Genomic DNA, 21,864 nt, shown 5'->3' with positions numbered 1-21,864 from the left:
ATGGCAAAAGAACCCGTGTCTTCAGACACAGAGCTAATAACTGGTCATCTCTGCTGGTACTGATCTCAAATATGCTGGTAGTCAGCTATTTGTGTCAGAAGTCATTGTAACTAATATTTTTGCCATAAGCCCCTTTCAACATACAGACCAAATATGAGCCTGACCTGGCAGCAGTGCAGGCCTATAATTCCAGGCTTGTAATGCTTTGAGGCTGAGGCAACAAAAATCACAAGTTTAAGACCTGCCGTGGCTATAGAGTGAGTTGAACTCCAACCTGGGCAACTTATTAAGGCTCTGTCTTATAATAAAAAGTAAAAACAAGCCGGGCGGTGGTGGCACACGCCTTTAATCCCAGCACTCTGGGAGGCAGAGACAGGCGTATCTCTGTGAGTTCGAGGCCAGCCTGGGCTACCAAGTGAGTTCCAGGAGAGGCGCAAAGCTACACAGAGAAACCCTGTCTCGAAAAACCAAAAAAAAAAAAAAAAAAGTAAAAACAAAGCTGGAATGTAAATTAATGGTAGAGTGCTTGCCTAGAAGGAAGAGCCCTGATTTCAGTACCCAGGAACACACACACACACACACACACAGTAGAACAAATTTCAGACATCATTACAGCCTTAGTATCTAGTAGAATGTTAGGCATTGGCCACATGACAGCCAAGAAAAGTTTGGAGAATTAACTTTCTTCACATGCAGTTAAGACTTGTTTTATTTGAACCTAGTTCATCAATACAATTGCAAACGAGATTTTTTAAATTTACGAAAAGATGGGTATCTTTACTGTGAGTGTGACACCCTGTCTCAAAAAACTAAATGTAGCAGGGTTGGGAGCTCAGTGGGAGAGGTGTTGGGCGGTGGGGGAGGAAAAGGGGTGGAGAAGGAGAGACTGAGGTGGGGAAAGAATCTGAAAAAAATTTCAAGTGTTAGTGTTTGTGGTAGTTTGACACAGCAAAACATCCAGGAGCGTGATTATTGGACACTTCGTTAAACAGAATATAGAGCAATTCTCTCCAACGTGTGTGGGATGTTGTTGGGTGAGATGGCTGTGTTTTTGTCACATGCCAGAGGACTGTATGGCAATGGATGAAACTGTAAGGTTAGTTTGTCACTTGCTACTCAGAACAGGTAGAAACCTGTGAAAAGGTAAATATTTATTGTTATTTTTAAAGTCCTTTTCATTTCTTAATTGAGCCTGGCTTCTGAAATTCACTGCTAAGTTGAGGAAGTAAAATTTTTGTCATTTATTTTGGATCTTAGAGTTAAAAAGAAAAAGAAAGCCTGTCTTGCTTTGTCAGTAAAAGACACACATCTGTAATGAGTTAGTAACAGTAGTAATAGATTACACAATAGTCATAGAAATTATTCCAAGGAAGTAAAGCCCTAAGGGTGTTTACTGACTTGACTTAGAACTGTAGTCTCTCAGGAGACTGAGACAGAAGGATTCCAAGTTCAAGGCCTGCTGGGCTCTAGACTGAGTTTACAATCAGCCTGGACAACGTGGTGAGACCCAGTTTCAAAATAAAGTAAAAAAGGACAGGGCCATGTAATTGGATGTTTCCTGTCCCGACTGCCTGGTCCCAAATAACCGACTCAGAGGCTGAATATGAATTATAAATAATCAGCCAATAGCTCAGGCTTGTTACTAGCTAACTCTTACATTTAAATTAACCCATATTTCTATTTATGCTTTGCCACATGACTCATGGCCGGTTACCTTATTTTCTGCACATCCTATTTGCTTAGCAGCTGACTGGCGTCTCCTGACTCTGCCCTCCTTCCCATCATTCTCATTTTGGCTTTCCCACCTTATTTCCTACCCAGCTACTGGCCTGTCAGCTTTTTATTAACCAATGAGAGTTATACATATTCATAGTATAGAAAAGGATTGTTCCATAGCAGGCCAGGCTGGGGATGTAATTCAGAACACTTGTCTAGTGTATGTGAGGATTAAATTCAATCCCCAGTACTGCAAAATAAAATAAAACAAGTCTCTCACTTATTCCTAATCATAGCTCTTGGCAATGGCAATAAAGCCATCAAACTTGAGTAACAATTTATACATCTAACATATAAAAATATTGGTTATGAATTTAACCATTTTGAACTTTCTACTAAAATAAGCTCCACACATAAAAATTCATGAATCCAGATTGGCTGGACCCTGAACTCAAAGATCCAACTGCCTCAGCCTTCTAAGTGTTTGGGATTTAAGTTCAGTACTACCAGGCCCAGCCAGAATCCATTTCTTTCCCTGAAAAACAGCTGAAATGTAGCTTTAATTCTGTGAGCCAGTTTTTGAAACAGGATGCCGATAGAAGATTAAGGACAAATTTTAAAAATAAAGCATTGCTTCCTTCATTGTGGATAAAAGTCTATTGCCCAGGGACCGGAGAGATGATTGAGTGCTACTGCTTTTGCCGAGGACCCAGTTTCAAATCCCAGCACCCACATGGTGGCTCACAAACATCTATAACTCCAGTTCTAGGGATCCAGTGAGCTTGTCTGGCCTCTACAGGCACCAGGTATGCATATGGTATGCAAACATACATGCAGGCAAAACACCCATATACGTAAGAAAAAAATTTTAAGTTTGTTGTCTGAAATCTTCTTTGATTCACTTCATACCTTTGAGAGAAAGATTTCTGTAGTATTGATAGTGTTACTAAAATGAACTATAGAAACAATTTAGCTATGCATTGTCTCTTTCAAGTATCATGCTATCAATCCAAGCACCCTAAATGTAGCTAAAGTATCTCATTTAACAAGCAAAGAACACAGCTCATTTCTCACATTATCTGTACTTATCTGTATGGACATATTAATGTTATTTTTGTAATTCTTTTCTTCCCATTTTATGTTTGCCCCAGTTATATTTATTGAAATGTTATTTTGTTTCTGGTTAATCTGAGAAAAATCTAAGTTTATATTTAGTGGCTCTTTATTATTTGTTTTCATTTTATTTTCCTGGCAGTTCTTGGCAGTTTTCTGAGACAAGATCTCCCATCGTAGCCAGAGCGGTCCTGGAATTCACTGTGTAGCCCAGTCTGGTCTCAAATTTCTGGCAGTCCTCCTGCCTCAGCCTCCCAAGTGCTGGAATTATGCCCAGCTTTAACAATTTGCTTTTATTTCACTTTCTAAAAGTGTCAGTTCAGAACAATTGGGAGATTTGGAAGAATGAACAGTTCCTTTGCAGGGAGTGTGGGAAACGACCGGCCTGTAAAGGACTTCAGTTCTCTCGTGGTGGAGTCAAGCCCATGAATCACTTCCCTTGTGTGTGTGCTTCTTAGATTGTGTCAGGTTTCAGGAACAGAGAGCTGCCGGCTTCATCTTAGTCACTGAAGGTTAGCGATGGGCTGGGGTAGGACGGAGTGAGGACAGCAAAGCCGCGGCAGGGGCCCTTGCCGTCTACCCATGCGTTCTGTGATGGCAGAGGATGCTCCACCATGGCGCCCCTGCTCAGCACCACTGTCAGTGGTACCCTTCCTCTCTCCATAGCCGTGCCTCTACCTCAGTTTCCCCTCCATGTAGCCATTTCACACACCTCAGTAGAGAAACTATGATTGATTCTCCCTCAAAAGTGCAGTTTCCATCAGCCAGACCCATTGTATCACTTCCAGGGCTCCAGAGAAAATGAAAAGGAAGAACCCCTATTTTAAAATTACCAAGGATTTCAAGATGCGACATCAGAGCATTAAAATCATGCTATGGTCTTTGTAGCCTGAGGTCCCACGTAACTTTATAACTCAAGATGTGCACAAAGCCAACCAATTCATGGTGATAGGTCACAGCTACACTGAATGGATAAGTGGATCCCCATGCCTGGCCTGGCCTTGGCACATGGTACAAAATTTTAAAGTATGTAAATGGAATAACCCTAACAGCCTCGTTTTAACTTCATTAAAGGCTTTATCCCCAAACACAATCACATTCTGAGTTATCAAGGAATTTGGGGTGCCAGCATTATGAATTTGGAGGAAATATAGCTCAGCTCATAACATTTGGGGAAGTGGTGTTGGCAGGACTCTAAGCTTGCTAATAAAGAGGGTAAATATTTCTCAAAGCTTGTGAGGGAAGAAATTAGACATCTAAACAAATGTAGTAGTCACATAGGCTTTAACTCATATCTCAAGGGCACAGAGGGATAAAGATGACAGGCAGGCTATAAGAAAAGAAGAAAGCCTTTATCATAATGTTTGTGTTGGCTTCACATTGTAACACCATCACTGCATGCCCTGCTCTTCTCTGCAAGGGTTAGAAAGTGTGACCAAAGCAGGAAGCTGCTAGACTACTGCAGTTCAAGCCAACGAAGTTACCACACCGCAGAAAGAAACGGCTCCACATCCAAGTTACATGGGTTTTGTCCTAGGAAGAAAACCAGTTGCTGTCATTTAAATGTAACTCTCAAAGTTCCTAAGTTGGAAACTTTATCCCCCACCCCATGTCATAATGCTGAGGTGACACTTTGACATTTGTCCTAACATTATGAAAGACCAAGACAACAGCTGTGTGGGCTAACTGACATTTTCTATAACCAAATCATGAGTTACATATAAATGCAGCCCCTGAGATGTGGTGCGGGGGACTGACTGAAGACTGAAGACACCTCCCTTGCCTTAGCAATTTTTATCAGCAATCATTCTTGAGTACACAAAGCCTTCCCTAGTTCTCCCCCACCCTAGCCCCAGCCCCTGCCATGAAGAATGGGAAACAATTAGTCATCTCGTTTACATGTGGTTTTTCCTCATCATTCACAATGTGAGGTGGGCCCAAACTCGGGCAGCTAGAAGTAGGGTTTACAGATGGGTCATACTGAGAGCTTTTCCAGCTTAGAGAAACATCACTATTGTTTTAGATTCATCCTCTTGTGTTATTTTATCTTATTGTCTTAATAATTTGATAATCTACACGTTTCTTTTAATTCCATTATTTCAGTTCACAGGATGGTTGCCAGTTAAAACTGGTGTATTCCTCTCTTCCAATGAATACGAGCTATTAGAATCACATGGCCTCTTCAAGGTCCCATCGTTCAACATTGTCACATCAATGGTAACATCTCTAACATATGAAATTTAGGGACACATTCAAACTATAGCATTACTTTTTCCTTTTGAAGAGGAATCCTTGCAATTAGAAATAGAGAGGTTTCTTCTTATGGGTCAGTGACGTTGTTCATTGGTTTGGGTTGTTATTCAGGAGCTTGCAAGGTGAATGGAAAGAAAGAAATAATATACTATGGAGTATGATCTAAAGACACATGGATAATGTATTTCAGTAGTGTAGAAATTAACCACAATGATATTAGCTGACGATAATAGAACATAAAATATCAATGTATTAAAACAAAAGGTCGAGCTGGGCAGTGGTGGCACATGCCTTTAATCCCAGCACTCGGGAGGCAGAGCCAGGCGGATCTTTGTGAGTTCGAGGCCAGCCTGGTCTACAGAGCGAGATCCAGGAAAGGCGCAAAGCTACACAGAGAAACCCTGTCTCGAAAAACCAAAAAAATAAATAAAATAAAATAAAACAAAAGATCACTTTTACTTCAAGGAAATGTCTAGAGAAATGAATACTAGGACTAAGTGAAGGTTCTGTTTAGCAAAGCCCTTAGGGACACAGGCACCTTGGACTCATAACTTTGCCATCTCTAGATAGTGCCCAAGGTCTAACGTGACAGCAAAATGAAAAACATATATTTTATTTATTTTATGTATATGGGTGTTTTTCCTGCATGTATGTTTATGCACCACTTGCATGTCTGGTGCCCACAGAGGGCATTAGATCCCATGAACTGGAGTTAAAGACATTTGGGAGCTGTCCTGTGGGTACTGGGAAATGAACCTGGGTCTTCTGGAAGAGCAACCAGAGGTCTTAACTGCCGAGCCATCTCTCCATCCCCTCAAACTCTAGTTTTTAGAGAATGCAAGCTAAGATACTTGGTACAAGAAGCATCCCACTGACCCTTAGGATGCTCAGTGATGCTTGCCTGGTGACAAGATTGCCCAATGATTTGTTTTGAGAACAAGGATAGGATACTGGAGCTGGGTTACTCAGTAATCCTCTGACAATAAAGGTCCATGGCACATTATGCAGTAAGCAGAACTCACCGTAATAGTAAAATTACTAAGGCTTCCCACTGCAGTCAATTGAGATGCAGTGGCCATGATGTTGGAATAGTACAGGAACAAGCAGAAGGGTTGTGGGGTGGCTGAATTCTGCTGATGGAGTTGTATACTTTTAAAGAGAAAGTGGTATCTCAGAGCAACAACTTGGCACCACAGAACACACTGTGAAAGCATTTACCCATACTGGCAATTTTTTTTTTTTTTTTTTTTTTTTTTTTTTTTTTTTTTTTTTTTTTTTTTTTTTTTGGTTTTTTGAGACAGGGTTTCTCTGTGCAGCTTTGCGCCTTTTCCTGGATCTTGCTCTGTAGACCAGGCTGGCCTCGAACTCACAGAGATCCGCCTGGCTCTGCCTCCCGAGTGCTGGGATTAAAGGCGTGCGCCACCACCGCCCGGTTTATACTGGCAATTTTTAATCAGACTCTGATTTCCTGTAGCCTAAAGCCATAAACCAGGTACAGGATCTGTTGGGAAGAACAAAGAAATTGAAAGGAAACTAAATGCACACAGGTTTGCAGGGTTTCCTAGGTCCACGTCTGTTCATTGAAAGAGGAAAAAGAACAAACCTAAGAGAAGATCTAAGAGACACTTGGATGGAAAAGTCTGAAAATATTGAATCCCCACCATCTGAACTGGATCTTATTCAGTGAATCCTCTGATAATGTGCTATAGACTTTCTAAACACAAAATTTATTAACTTATTATTTAATTTATTAGTTTATCTTTCTTTGGACTAGTATCCAAGTCCTAACAACACCTATCTGCAAAGTTCACTTTGGCATTATGCCAGAGAACACAAGATGAAGTCTCAGGTCTTCAAGGGCTTATTTCATCGGTGAAAGCAGGAGTCAATGTCCTTCGTGTTCTGGGAACATCATTTTCAGTGTAGAGGACAAGTTGTGCCTCTCACATCCTGACACCAAGAAAGATATGATTACTTAGTGAGCATCTTTGGAGGGCAGCATACACTGTCTTGGGAAGTGAAACTCCCCCGACTTATCATGTGACTTCCAGCTGCAAATGGATACCAAAGTCAGAGACTTCTCTTGATCAGATTCAAGCTGCTGTGTAAGCTGGCAAGACACTTGATCTATACAACCCAGAAGCTCTGATGATGTCAGAGGTGTATCTATGGATAAGTGCTATGGAGCATCTTCAGTAAATTCTTATAGGAGGTATACCCCTGAGGCTTGGGAACAAAGCAGTTACTTTTACAACACTGGATTTCCTCTTTAAATTTTTTTTATTATTTGTGTGTACATGTATGTGTTTGTGTGTGTGTGCACCAAGGCCATGTGTGGTGGTCAGAGGATAACTTTAAGAAATTGGCACCCTCTCTTTTTTTTCCGACTGGAACCATGGAGGCTGTGCCGGAGAAGAAGAAGAAGGTTCCTGCTGTGCCAGAAACCCTCAAGAAGAAGCGAAGGAATTTCGCAGAGTTGAAGGTGAAGCGCCTTCAGAAGAAGTTTGCCCTGAAGACACTGCGAAAGGCCAGGAGGAAGCTTATTTATGAGAAGGCAAAGCACTATCACAAGGAGTACAGGCAGATGTACCGGACCGAGATTAGGATGGCTAGGATGGCAAGGAAAGCCGGAAACTTCTACGTGCCTGCAGAGCCCAAGTTGGCGTTTGTCATCAGAATCCGAGGTATCAATGGTGTAAGCCCAAAGGTCCGCAAGGTGTTGCAGCTTCTCCGTCTTCGTCAGATTTTCAACGGGACCTTTGTTAAGCTCAACAAGGCTTCAATCAACATGCTGAGGATTGTGGAACCCTACATTGCCTGGGGGTACCCCAACCTGAAGTCGGTGAATGAGCTCATCTACAAGCGCGGCTATGGCAAAATCCATAAGAAGAGAATTGCCTTGACAGATAATTCGCTGATTGCTCGATCTCTTGGTAAGTACGGCATCATCTGCATGGAGGATCTGATTCACGAGATCTATACAGTTGGAAAACGCTTCAAGGAAGCAAATAACTTCCTGTGGCCTTTCAAATTATCTTCTCCACGAGGCGGAATGAAGAAAAAGACAACCCATTTTGTGGAAGGTGGAGATGCTGGCAACAGGGAGGACCAGATAAACAGGCTTATTAGACGGATGAACTAAGGTGTTGCCCGTGGTATTTTTGTAATCTGGTCAGTTAATAAACAGTCACATCTGGCAAGCTGAAAAAAAAAAAAAAAAAAAGAAATTGGCACAGGTGCGCCGGGCGTCGGTGGCACACGCCTTTAATCCCAGCACTCGGGAGGCAGAGGCAGGCGGATCTCTGTGAGTTTGAGGCCAGCCTGGGCTACAAAGTTAGTTCCAGGAAAGGTGCAAAACTACACAGAAAAACCCTGTCTTGAAAAACCAAAAAAAAAAAAAAAAGAAAGAAAGAAATTGGTTCTATCTTTCTATCTTGGTTCTGGGGGGGGGAGTCAAAGTCAGGTCCTCCAGCATGTGCAGTAGGATCATTACCTACAGAGACATCTCACGAGCCCATCACAAATTATTTTTTGAATTACAAGCAGCTTCTAGGATCAGGGGTCAAACTTTCCTGACATCCAGCATGAAATTGAAGTCCTGGGTCATATGACCTCAGGATATGAATTCCACCAGCTACCTGAGTTTGTAAGTGGGTCCTTGCCCCAGCTGAGCTGCCACGTGAGAACTTAAGTCTGAACTATCACCCTGATTGGAGCCTTGAAAGGGGTCTATTAAACTCTACCCAGACCCATAAAAATTGTGAGGGTAAAAAAAAAAAAAAGAAGGTTAATCTGTTTGGCAGTGTTGTTGATGGCAGTGGTGGTGGTGGTAAGATTTGTACCTAGTGAAATGCTATAATCACTCTAGAAAATGGTTTGATTTTTTTTTCCATGACAGGGTTTCTCTGGGTAGTTCAGCTGTTCTGGAACTAGCTCTGTAGACCAGGCTGGCCTCAAACTCACAGTGATCTGCCTGCCTCTGCCTCCCAAGTGCTGGGATTAAAGGCATGTGCCACTACTGCCTGGCGAATTTTTAATAACATTAAGCACAATTCAATAGTATGATCCCAAAGAAAACAGTCAAAAGGATTTCTACGAGCATTCAGAACAACTTCATTTATAATAATTGAAAGTCCTTTTAAAAATCAAATTTCAATCAAATTTCAAGAATGAATGAAGCCACTTCCACATCCAAGGTGGAACAGAGAAATCCTACAAAGTCCAGGCACAGGAACACAGGCTTCCTAAGGTGGTACAAGGGTACACAAAATGTTCTCTCAAGAAATGGAGCTGGTGGCCCTGTAGACCTGGGACTTGGGGTGCAATCCATGCACCATCTGCAGGGTCCAGGTAATGGGTGCCTGTTTTTGATGTCAAGCTGAAAACAGAGGGATGTTTTGTATTCTGGGGAGGATACAATCATTCCTTCCACAGCTGCTGCATGTCCCTGTAAGTGAGACAACCATCTCTGCCCTCTGCCAGCAGGACTGCACTCCCCAAGAACCAGCAGTTGAGAGGTGGAAGTAAGGTCTTCCCAGTGCAGTGGCTTGCAGCCCTGGTGGATCTGGAGGTGGAGTACTAGACAGAGGCTAGAAGATGCCAGTGGATGGCTTCGTCCAATAAAAAGGATGGATCTGTGGTCCCTTGGGACTTATCAAAGGCATGGTTTAGCATGTTGTCAGTTTACTTTTTAGAAATTCTCTACAGTTAAGACAATTTATTAAAGATGGTCTTTCCTACTTCTTCTTAGTTAGCAGTGCCATTTAAAAGTAAAAAAGGAGAAAATGCCAACAAATTGCATGACCTTTATAATTTTCCTCCCGGTGTACAGGGGCTGTGAGAGCAGTTGCATTCACAGAAGAACATTTGCATATTTGTGTTTGATTGGTTTTAAAAAAGAATGTTACAGTAACAAATAGAACTCAGTTTAATACTCCTCCCCCAAAAGAGAATGGATAAAGAAATTCTGACATTTAATAAAATACAAAGAAAACTGCTTTAAATGGAATGAGCTCTTGAAACTCTCCAAACATGAATAAATCTAAATAACTTGTCAAACCAAGAAAACAACACAAAAGGAGTATTTATCATCTATGTGAAACCATTTACATGAAGCTTTAAGACAGACCAACACAGCCTATGGTGAAAAAAACTGGACCGGTGGATGATCTGAGCAGTGAGGGCAGGCATTGCTTCAGAAAGGGCAATGATGAACATGCTCCATGTCTGAGGTGTTGGTTATACAGGTACATGTCTTTGCACAAACGTTTTTTAAGATTTATTTTTATTTTTTAATTTGTGTGCATGTATGTGTGTGCATGCGCGCTCGCGCGCAGACACCATCAGAGGTCAGAGGCATCAGATCCACTCAGAGCTGTAAAGTGGTTAGGAGTCACCCTATGTGGGTGCTGGAACTCAATTCTCATCTTCTAGAAGGGCAAGTACTCTTACTACTGAACCATCTCTTCCGCCCCCTGCCCAAACCTTTGAACTATCAGATCTTGCTTCTTGCATCCTCAGCCAGCTCTGGGACTCCTAGGAATCTCTAGCATGTCTCAGGCTGAGGTTTGACAAAGCTGCCGAGGAAGTTCCAGCCGGCTCATCAATGAGGTGGTGCTCATATAAGCTACTCAAACAAGCAGTTGTGGAGACATAAACGCAGAATGGCCTGGAGTACCGGACCTCGAAGTCAAGGCCAAGTGAGATGCCTGGAATCAGCTGAAAGAGAATTACCATGGAAGATGAGGGAGGAAAGGGACACCGCCTCGCCCGCAGAATCATACCACCAATGCACTGTGACTTTCAGAATCATACCACCAATGCACTGTGACTCTCAGAATCATACCACCAATGCACTGTGACTCTCAGAATCATACCACCAATGCACTGTGACTCTCAGAATCATACCACCAATGCACTGTGACTCTCAGAATCATACCACCAATGCACTGTGACTCTCAGAATCATACCACCAATGCACTGTGACTCTCAGAATCATACCACCAATGCACTGTGACTTTCAGAATCATACCACCAATGCACTGTGACTTTCAGAATCTTACCACCAATGCACTGTGACTTTCAGAATCATACCACCAATGCACTGTGACTTTCAGAATCATACCACCAATGCACTGTGACTTTCAGAATCATACCACCAATGTACTGTGACTTTCAGAATCATACCACCAATGTACTGTGACTTTCAGAATCATATCACCAATGCACTGTGACTTTCAGAATCATACCACCAATGTACTGTGACTTTCAGAATCATACCACCAATGTACTGTGACTTTCAGAATCATACCACCAATGTACTGTGACTTTCAGAATCATACCACCAATGTACTGTGACTTTCAGAATCATATCACCAATGCACTGTGACTTTCAGAATCATACCACCAATGTACTGTGACTTTCAGAATCATACCACCAATGTACTGTGACTTTCTTCCTTCTGTTAGTTTAAAAAGTTCATGAAACATGTTGGAACGTATCGCTGGCCATAGTCAGTCGTATTTGGCTCCAGGATAAACTACCTCTTGTCCCCCTTTTTGGTGAGAGTTGTGCTTTTGTGTTGACAAAGGGGAGAGACATTTTCGGGTATGCATCCTTGCCTCGACTTCCTCCTCGTTTTGACAGTCTGCTGTTTTCTACACTGCACACACCAGACTAGCTGGCTCTCAAGTTTCTGTGAATTCCCCTGTCTCCATTTCCCATTTCCCTGTGGGAGCACTTGGGTTACAGGTTCTGGTGCTGTGCACATTAGCTCTATACGTGAGTTCGAGGGGTGCAAATTTGTGTTCTCCTAAGGGCATGGCAAGCACTACCCACTGGGCTATCTCACCAGGCTTACTACTGATTTTTTTTTTTTTTTGGTATGTTGAATTTATCCTGATCCCCTGATGAAATTGTTCATCAGTCCTAAGAGTTTTCTGCTGGAATATTTAGTCTTTTATGTATAGGATTCATCTGCAAATGGGTGATTTCAATTCTTCCTTTTCTATTAGTGTACCTTCTGTTTACTCCTCTTGGCTTATTGCTCTAGCTAGAGCTTTAAGAATTATATATTTAATGAGAATGGATAGCATAGACTTTACACTTGTCTCATTCAGATTTTAGAAGAAACTTTCTCAGTGTTGCCCCATTCAGTACAATGGTGGTTACGGGTTTGTCATAATGTAGCATTGATTGTGTTGAAGTATATTCCTTCTAATCCTAGTATCTTCAAGGCTTTCATCGTCAACAGTTATTCAACTTTTTGATAGTGTTTTCTGCATTGATGGAGACTGATGGACCTTAAGTCTATTTATGTACACTTACTGATTTACATATGTTGAGCCAAATTTGCATCCCTGGAATAAAACCAGCTTAGTCACAGTGTGATCTTAGAATGATCTTCCTAAAGTGTTCTTGAACTTGATTTGCAAGAATTTTATTGAGAATTTTCCATCTGTGTTCATCAGGGAAATTGGTCAATAATAGTTCCTTTTTTGTTGTGTCTTTGTCTAGTTTGGGTATTGGAGTGATATTGGTTTCAGAAGAGTTCAGCAGTGTTACTTCTCTTTCTGTTTTACATTTGTATTTACTTGTATTATTTGGGGGGTGGAGAGGGAGGGAGAAAATGCTAGTGTGGGTACCCATGGAGGCCAGAAGAGGGTATCAGATCCCTTGAAGCTGGACTTACATGCAGTTGTGAACCACCTGACATGGTGCTGGAACCTGAACTCGGGTCCTCTGGAAGAGCAAGCAGCAAGTGCTCTTAACTGCTGAGCCATCTTTCCAGCCCCTTCTCTATTTTATGGAACAGTTTAAGGAGCATTAGTATTAGCTCTTCTTTAAAGATCTGGTCCTGGAATTCTGTTTACATGGAGGGTTTTTTTTATTACTTCTTCAGTCTTCTTGATTGTCATGGATTTGCTAAAGTTGTTTATATCTTGATTTTCTTTTGGTAGCTCCTATATGGCTAGAAATGCAGCCATTTCTTCTGGGTTTTCCAGTTCAGATGAATATAAGTTTTCAAGGTACTTCCGAAAGATTTTGTGTTTCTCACTGGAATCTAGAGTGAACACCCCCACCACCCACTTAATCTCTGAATGTATTAATTTGGGTCTTCTCTATCCTTTTAGTTAGTTTGGCTAGAGATTTGTTGATTGTATATTTTCAAAGAAGTATCTGTTCAAATTGATTCTGTGTATTGTTCTCTCAGTCTGTATTTCTTTAACTTCTGCTCTGATCTTTATTGTCTCTTGCTGTTTCTGCCTTTAGAATTAGATTTGTTCTGGTGTTTTGGGACTTTGAAGTGCAGTAGTAGGTTATCTGAGATCTTCCTGATTTTTTTTTTTTAATGTTAACTCTCATGTCTATGAAATTTCCTCTTAGGACACTTAGTTATGTCCCAAATGCTTTCCTAAGTTGTTCATTTTCTTCTAAATGTAGAAACTTTCAAATTTCCTCCTTAAGGTCTTCAATAACCACTGGTCATTCAAGAGTCTATTGATGGGTCTCCAAGTATCTGTACAATTTCTGTAGCTTCGCTTACTACTGATTTCTAGTTTTATTATACTTTTTTTAAAAAAAGATGAACAATTAAATCAATGTTTGTATTTGGTGAGATTTGACTTGTGTGGTATCGGTTTTTTATTTTAAATTACATTTGTGTGGAGGCAGGGGGTCAGAGGACAAATTGCAGGAGCTGGTTCTCTCCTTCCACCGTGTGTGTTCTCAAGAATTAGTTCAGGTCATAATGTTACCTTCTAGGCCCTAGGGAACCTAGGGATTTTTATCTCATTCATTTTCTCTGCCAGTTAAAGAAGTAAAGGGGCAGAAAATACTTCCCCAACAGGTAGTAGAAAATCTCAGATGCAGCAGACAGTATCAACTGGTGAAGAGAGAGACTTTTATTAAATGTGAGGGTGCCAGGTATGATGATATAGGGCTTTAATGCCAGCAGAGGCAGATCTCTGTGAGCTGCCTGTTGCCTGGTCTACAAGGTAAGTTCTAGTCCAACCAGGGTTACAGAGGAAGACCCTATCTCATGATTAGGAAACACACAGAGCAAGGCACACAAAGAAAAAGATCCCAAGGAAGCCAATGTCTGGTCTCTCCTTGAGGACTAGATGTTTTAAGGGTCTTTGATGGGTTGGGAAGGGGGTCTTCTCCCCTTTATTTAGGATTGGTCAATTTAAACAAAGACAGGGAAGTTGAAACTTTAGGTAAACGTGTTCTAGTCCAGCCTTGAACTTGCCAAGTAGTCCATGGGCAGGGGGCCCTACTATCAAGAGAAAAAGCCAAAAAGCCGGATGGGCCTGTGTCTCAAGCTGCCAGACCTTCTTCTTTGAGGTCTCTGAAGGGTCTCAGGCTTAGGGCTCAATGGGAACACTGAGGCAGACTGTCCTCAGAGAGCTATTCGATGATTTGTTAATTCCGTGGACAGACAGACAGACAACAGCAGCATAATGGGGACTCTGATGAGAGTTGAAAAAAATCCATGCAGCCGATTGAGGGCCCCTTATAAGTCTCAGAGGAAAGGGGGTACTTGCACGAAGTCAGGCCGTGTCTGACTCCTGGGCAGCAGAGACAAGGGAGGGAATTCTGGAGCAGGGACCTCTAACTCTGAGGATGGGGAGGAGCATAGTTAAAGCGTGCCTATCATGCGGGTGGGAGATGTGATGCCACCAGCACCCCTCTGATGTGGCAGGGGCCTGACAGCCTGGTCTGCAACTTCCATGGGGGGATGAGATTGACACCTGCCGTTTTCCTGGACTCTGGGGCACCTATTTACAGATTCCCAGTAGGGTGTCTCTCCCTGTAGCAGCAAGGATCCCAGAATCAACTCTGCGGGTGAGGATAGAGAGGACTGTGGGTGGGCATAGCTTAAAAAAGCACCTGGCCTGAACTTACCCCTTCCTTCCAGCAGGCCTGGTGCCCAGGGAGTCTGTTGCAGACTCACAGACAAGCTCTTGGTATGGTTTGCCAATAACTGGGGGGACAGAGAGGAAGGGAGAGTCGGCTTCAGGGAAATGTGGCCTGATTAAAACCTCTCTCAGAATCCAACCATCTGAGACACCCCCCCCCACCCCCCCCACCCCCCACCCCGCCCCTTGAATCCCAACTCGAGAACACTGTAGAATCTAGATGGCCTCTCCACCCAGTTCCACAAACAGCTGGTATTTCTGTCATGTCCTCTTCCCCAGGGGACACACTGAATGCCCCTCTCAGCAGCTTGTAAGTTTTCACCTTACTTCTGTTGGCCAGACTTTCTTTTCTTCCCTGCTTTGAGCATCATTAATCCGAAGGCAGGAAGCTCCTCACTGGCTTGTATTACAATACATTCTACAAGGTTGTGCTGAGTCCTGCTCAGGGTTTATGAGAAAGAGAGATAATTACAAAGATGCTGCTGGAAGGTGAGTTGAAGTTAAACATCCCACAAAGGCTTTTAAATCCACAGAAGTTTGTGAAAGTAATTTTCCATTCCAAAGATCATTTCTGAGTCATTTCTCTGGTATGAGAGATAATTTTTCTTTCGTAGTCAAGAAGGCTTTTTTTTCCCCTCAAGTCGGTAAAATACAGGTTTGCCTTGTTTACAGTCATCAAATGATGACTTTATCATGGGATCAGAGATATAATTACAGAATGTGCTAGAGTGAGGCTGGAGACACAGCTCAGCGACAGCACTTGCCTAATGTAGAGAAAGCCCTAGGTTCATTCCACAGTGCTAAGAAAGATAAAAATGCACCGGAAATGACGTGCAATGTGGAATAACTCACTCTAAGAGTTAGCTCATTTCTTTTTTTACTTCTTTTCATGAAAACAATAAAAAATTAATGAGTATTTCTTTTTTTATGCTCAGGTATAAGTATGGGGGCAGGGATAAAACCAGATACACAGACTTTCTCTCCAAGCAGCACAGAATCTTTTTAGAAAACAAATTCTAGGGACTGAGATGGCTCAGTGCTTATTAGCACCGAGGACATGAATTTGATTCCCAGCACTCACAGAAGATCCAGTGCCCTCTCTGGCCTTTGCAGGCAATACACATCAATGGTGCACAGACTTACATACAGGGAAATATCCATATACACAAAAAAATAAACAAATCTTAAAAAAAAGAAAAGAAAAGAAACTCTAGATGTAAGCGAAAAGTTAAAAAGTAATATATGGGTGTAGCTGGAGAACTGCTACAAGGGATAGGCAAATTTCATAATCAGTGCACCCCCTCTTTCACCCTCCCCCCAACTCCCCGAAGTCCTGGCGAACAAATCCAAGTTTTTATACTTGCTGGGTAAATGCTTCGTCTCTGAGCCTACTCTCCAGTCTGATACTGAGCTTGAAGGATGTTTAGGGTCCTAAGCATGGCGGCACTACCTGCAATCCTGGTACTCAGGAGGCAGAGGCAAGAGAATGGCAAGTTGGAGGCCAGCCTGGACTACCTAGTGAGGCTGTCTCTAAAAACAACATCAACACAATCAAATTGCAAGGGGTTTGTAAACCTTAAAGAAGGGTTATCATAGTTCCTGATTGTTATTTTCTTTAAAAAAAAAAAAAAAAAGAATGAGGCCAATCAACAGATCTAACTAAATAAAACCCTGAAATTTGGGGGTGGGGGTGGGGGTGGAATTCAAGAAGACAGAGTACCAAACCCGCCTCTGCCCTTTGCATTTTATGTCCAAGTTGTGATAGTGGCTGGGTCTCTGTCTCTGTCCCTCCCTTCCTCCCTCTCCCCGCCCCCCTGCCGAGAGTGTGAGTGAGTGAGTGAGTGTGTGTGTGTGTTGCCTGTGTATCTATTTCGGGTGGGTCACAGGGAAGGAGAGACTGAGGTAAGGAACTAGAGAAGCAGCCAGCCACTCCTGCAGCTGTCTAATGTCTGCATGTCACCCAGAAGGGGAAAACTGTCTAGCTGTCACAAATGGGATACAGCTATTGAAAGTGCATGATGTTATAAAACTACATCTGTACTCACCAGCTGGCACAGCCTGTGCTCATAACTCTTCCGGATTTATTCTTGTTGATTTATTCGTCTAATAAATATTTATCAAATCCCTATCCTGTGGGTACTCAGGATCCAGAAGGAATGTGTGTGTGTGTGTGTGTGTGTGTGTGTGTGTGTGTGTGTGTGTGTTGCCGAGAATCAAACCTAGGTATGAGCTGCTAGGCAATGATCACTGAACTACATTCCCAGCCCGCAAGGGAGCCTGCTCCATGACATCTATAAGCAAATAGGGCAGGCAGACACTATAATCACTCAAATTCATCCTTATAAACGGTGCAGGAATGGCTATAGAGTCAGGAAAGGCATAATCTGGGAGTGCTCTACTCTGGGAGTTCAGCAGATAAAATCACTTAGCCACCAAGCCTGATGTCCTGGATTTAATCCCTGGACCCCACATAGTGGAAGGAAAGAAACAACTTCCACAAATTGCCCCCAGACCTCCACATGGTGCCCTGGAACACATGAGCCTCTGTGTGTGTGTGTGTGTGTGTGTGTGTGTGTGTGTGTGTGCACATCCATACACACAACTAAATACATGGATGTTTTGAAAATATACAATAAGAGATGGGGATCTTCTCAGGTGTGGAATCAAGGCCATCCAGTAGAGATGAGGACTCCTCTGGACCATGGTGCTAGGCTACACTGATTCTTGGATTGGGGATAGAATCCTTGGATTTGAGGTGCCAGCCTCAAATATTGGAGACCCCTGGATAAAAAAAAAAAAAACAACTTGGATTGATGTCAAATGTCTACTCTGGAAGCATCTATTGCCTGGCTAAGTAAGGAGTCACTGCTGTTGCTGGGAGAGGGTCAGTGAGTGACTCTGGAAATTAGTCACACAGCAAAACTTGTACCAACCTCTCGATGAATCTAAGAAATGAGGGTTACAGAATTCTGGTGAATGAAATTATAGACTGCTTACCAGTTCTGGAAGATCACCAAACTCCTACAAAAGCCTATGCAAAGGTAGGCAAGGCTTCACTGGGGGATTCTCCCATGTTCATAAGAAGATGATCTTCTCTTGGTCCATGAGATAATTGATTGATGGGATGTGTGACTTGGGTCACACACAGCTAAATGATGGAATCTGGGGATAGCAAATAACTCCTGGCCCCGTACAGGGCTCGTCTGTTGGCAGTTTAAGCAGTAAGCCTTTTGTCAGAAGAACAGACCCCACATATAAGTCTTTTCTCTGTGCCAACACAGAACTTCTGTGTGTAGTTTAGATGTTATAGTAGATCCTCCGTGGTTTTACCCAGGTCAACCTCGGGAGTTGGAAGGTGACATAGGTCTTTGACAGAAGTGGGAGCTGGCATCACAGAAGCAGACGTAAACAGAAGCAAGTGGCAAGGGCAATCTGCTGGCCAAGAAGCAGAAGAAACAGGTCCTCAGAATGTCTCTGTACTAACACAGAAATTGACATAATAGGATTGCAATTCTCTCGGGAGACTGAGGCAGGAGGATAACTAGTTTGACACCAGCACAGGCTTTGAAGTGACTTCAAGGCCAGGGTGGGGCTACAAAGTGAGACTATTCCCAAAAGAAAAAGATTGTAATTTTCCACAACCCATTCATTAGGTTCTATCGAATCAAGCTCATTAACACCAGACATTTTGAAAAGAAATCTGTTTAGTGGGCATTTGGATCAAACCCAGTATCGAGAAGAGACGGCTGTCTTTCAAACGTCTCATTTTTTTTTTCTGGCAGCAGATCTACAACATGGTCTTCCATCTGCATCTGTTATTAGGCAGGAGTTGCAGGGGCTAAGAGTGGGTTTTACAGTATGTCATATATACAGACTAGATAGGAACCTCCACAACCCCACTCTTGTGGTACTTCTAGGTGTGGTCACCATGACAAAACTGCTTTCTTTGACTCTACTACCCTAAGCCCACCTCATTCGATGTAGGGGAGGGTTATTCAATTTAGGGAAGCAAGGTTTGACAATAAACTATGAGAAGCCAACATACTTTACTGCTAATACTCAAGTGACCAAAGACAAATTATCTCTTACCTACTGTACCTTTAAACCAAACCTTAACTAATTTTTAGGGTGTTTCTTTTTCAAGGAAGTTAAATAAGCTAGTATTCACTTAACATTTTCAATCTTTATAATTAGGTCATCATAAAAAGAAAGTTCATCTATGATGGATAATATTTAATGTGTATATTCTCTTTTAATCCTCATGTATTTATTTATTTGGGGGATATTTTTGAGCCAGAGTCTCACTGTGTAGTCCAGGATGGTCTTGAGCTCCATGATCTTCCTGTTTCAGCCTCCCAAGTACTGGGATTACAAGCATATGTCACTGTCATGAACCTGAAAAGTAATCATTACCGTATATCACTTTTATAAATGTGATATCTGAGATATTTAAGCAGCAAACGATGTTGCTTAGGGTCACAAACATAATAACTAGTCAAGAAGAAATTTGAGCTCTTTGTTAAATAATTCTCAGCCCTCCTCACACTGCTGTTTCCTGATGGTGAGGAGTGGTCAACAAGAAGAAGTAAACACAGGGCATTGGTGGAGAGCTGAGTATGATGGTTAGCTTTGACTGTCAACCTGATACAACCTAGAATCACTAGATCTACATTGGGTTGGCCTGTGGGCATGCCTTTGAGAGACTGTCCTAACAAAAGTTAAGACCTGGCCTAGTATAGGCAACACCATTCCCTAGGCCTGGTATCCTGAACTGCATAGAACTGGAGAAATTAAGCTGAGTAAGCAAATGAGAATGCATGCTCTTGACTATGGATGCAATGTGGCCAGCTTTCTCCAGCTCATGATTTCCCTGTGATAATGGCCTATCACCCAGAACTGTGAGTTAAAATTAAACTTTGTCCCCTAGATTGTTTTTTTTGCCAGAGTATTTTATCACAGCAACAGAAATGAAATGAGAACATGGGATGGATGGCTTGGAGGTAATTTGCCTATATCCCAGAAAGTCTTAAACAATCCTGGGCTGGCATTCTTCAAATACTTTGGTTTCAGAATCCTTTTATGTTCTTAAACATTATTGAAGGCTCTCTATATGTTTTGTAAGTTACAACTATTGAAATTTAGTATCTTAGAAATTAAAATTAAGAAAATTTAAAATGTGTATTTATTAATTTTATTTAAAAATATATGCTTATTACACATTAACAAAATAGTCTAGTTTTATGATTAATTTCTAAAACAAAATAATTCAGTGAGGAGACTGGCATTATATTTTAGGAAATTGCTGAACAGAATATAGCTGTATTCCCATATTTGCTTCCTCAGTGAGTTAGAATTCTATTAGTCATGTCTCTGGAAAATTAAAAATGAGGTAGGGAAATAACAAAAAATAGTTTTGGTTGTGTATAAAACCTGCCTATGATCAGCGCTTGAGGCAGGAGGATGAGAAGTTTAATACTATCCTTAGCTACATAGCAAGTTTGAAGTCATCCTGGGCTACATGAGACCCTATACAAAAAAAAAAATCCAAAAATGAAATAGTTTTTACTTCACGGATTTCCTGAAAAATCCCAGAAGAGCTCAAGAACCCTCAGAGACCTTCAGCTCACACACTGAGAACCACTGCCCCGGCTTGCAATGGACTTAGTAGAAAACAATGATCTTCACTAGATGTTGAGAGTATGGGGGATGTGGGGAGTTGCCTAGCCTGAAAATGCTGCCTAAACCAGACAATGGGATAGTAGAGAAAGAAGGGCCTATCTCCCCTGCTCCCTTCAACACAAACTGGAATTCAAGCTACTGAGACGACTCAAGTGACTGGACTCAAGCTCCTTTTGTGGTTGCCATGTCTACTCTGCCACCATGGAATGACGGTGGTGATGCACTTTATTACCAGGACAGGAAGCACTGTGTCTTCTGCCTTCATGTGCTCCCCATCCAAGTCAACAATCCAGGACTGTCAACGGACTACACGTCTAAAGAAAGAGGGAAACCTAATGTTGTTAGGTTGGTTGGATTGAAACTAAGAAGAGAGGGGCAAAGTTGAGACACAGGGCCCTCGTAGTCTCCTTGTGGCTCTTCTTCAATGCTTGGTGTCTTCTTTTGTGACCAACCACTGGAATCAACTTTTATATGTATATATTACTTAAATGACACTTAATCCAGTTTTCTACCTGGTAAGTCAATCTAGTTGGTTTTGGCAGGAAGGGGGCAAGTATTTAGTATGCAAAATTTGAATTAGAGGCCAAAGAGAGGTAAAGAACTTTATTTTTTCTCCTTCCAAGAAGACTATAAACTGATTTGCAACAACATGCCTTCTTGATTTTAATGGTTGCCTAACAAAGACATCTCCAACAGAAAAAAAAAATCAATTTTATAATTCTGTGTTTGCTTTTTATTTTACAAATAAGGTCAATGCATTCAAAGTGGCATGCTATAGACTGCTTTCTGTATCACAGATCTGATATTTAGAACAAATCTTATTAGAATAGAGATGATATCATATGTTTCATTGGCTTTTAATCTGAAGAAAACTTACCATGTTTTCCTCAATCTTCAAGTCTAAATGATAGTCATAAAAATTATATGTATTGCCGGGCGGTGGTGGCGCACGCCTTTAATCCCAGCACTCGGGAGGCAGAGCCAGGCGGATCTCTGTGAGTTCGAGGCCAGCCTGGGCTACCAAGTGAATCCCAGGAAAGGCGCAAAGCTGCACAGAGAAACCCTGTCTCGAAAAACCAAAAAAAAAAAAAAAAAAAAAAAAAAAAAAATTATATGTATTATAGGTATTTTGTCTGAACGTATGTCTGTGTACCCTGTGAGTGCCTGGTGCCCTTGGAAATC

General features: G+C 41.9%; 1 protein-coding gene and 1 long non-coding RNA gene across 2 annotated transcripts; one reads left to right on the top strand and one right to left on the bottom strand.

The window, feature by feature from the left end:
• Positions 1-7,460: 7,460 nt before the first annotated feature.
• Positions 7,461-8,282, top strand: LOC128107888 (60S ribosomal protein L7-like). Its single transcript, XM_052734229.1, has one exon. It carries the CDS (start codon positions 7,478-7,480, stop codon positions 8,222-8,224), a length of 747 nt encoding a protein of 248 aa, XP_052590189.1. The 5' UTR covers positions 7,461-7,477; the 3' UTR covers positions 8,225-8,282.
• A 1,709-nt stretch (positions 8,283-9,991) lies between these two features.
• On the bottom strand, positions 9,992-18,724 carry LOC128107177 (uncharacterized). Its single transcript, XR_008216992.1, has 3 exons — positions 18,001-18,724; positions 15,326-15,441; positions 9,992-15,068 (listed from the first exon to the last, which is right to left on the bottom strand). It is a non-coding gene; the product is annotated as an uncharacterized LOC128107177 (long non-coding RNA).
• Positions 18,725-21,864: the final 3,140 nt, after the last annotated feature.

Source organism: Peromyscus californicus, unplaced genomic scaffold (assembly GCF_007827085.1).
Source record: "Peromyscus californicus insignis strain IS unplaced genomic scaffold, ASM782708v3 Scaffold_12__1_contigs__length_115047231, whole genome shotgun sequence".
Lineage (NCBI taxonomy): Eukaryota > Metazoa > Chordata > Mammalia > Rodentia > Cricetidae > Peromyscus > Peromyscus californicus.
The sequence above is the reverse complement of the archived record's forward strand: the minus strand, read 5'-3'. Positions and strand labels throughout refer to the sequence as shown.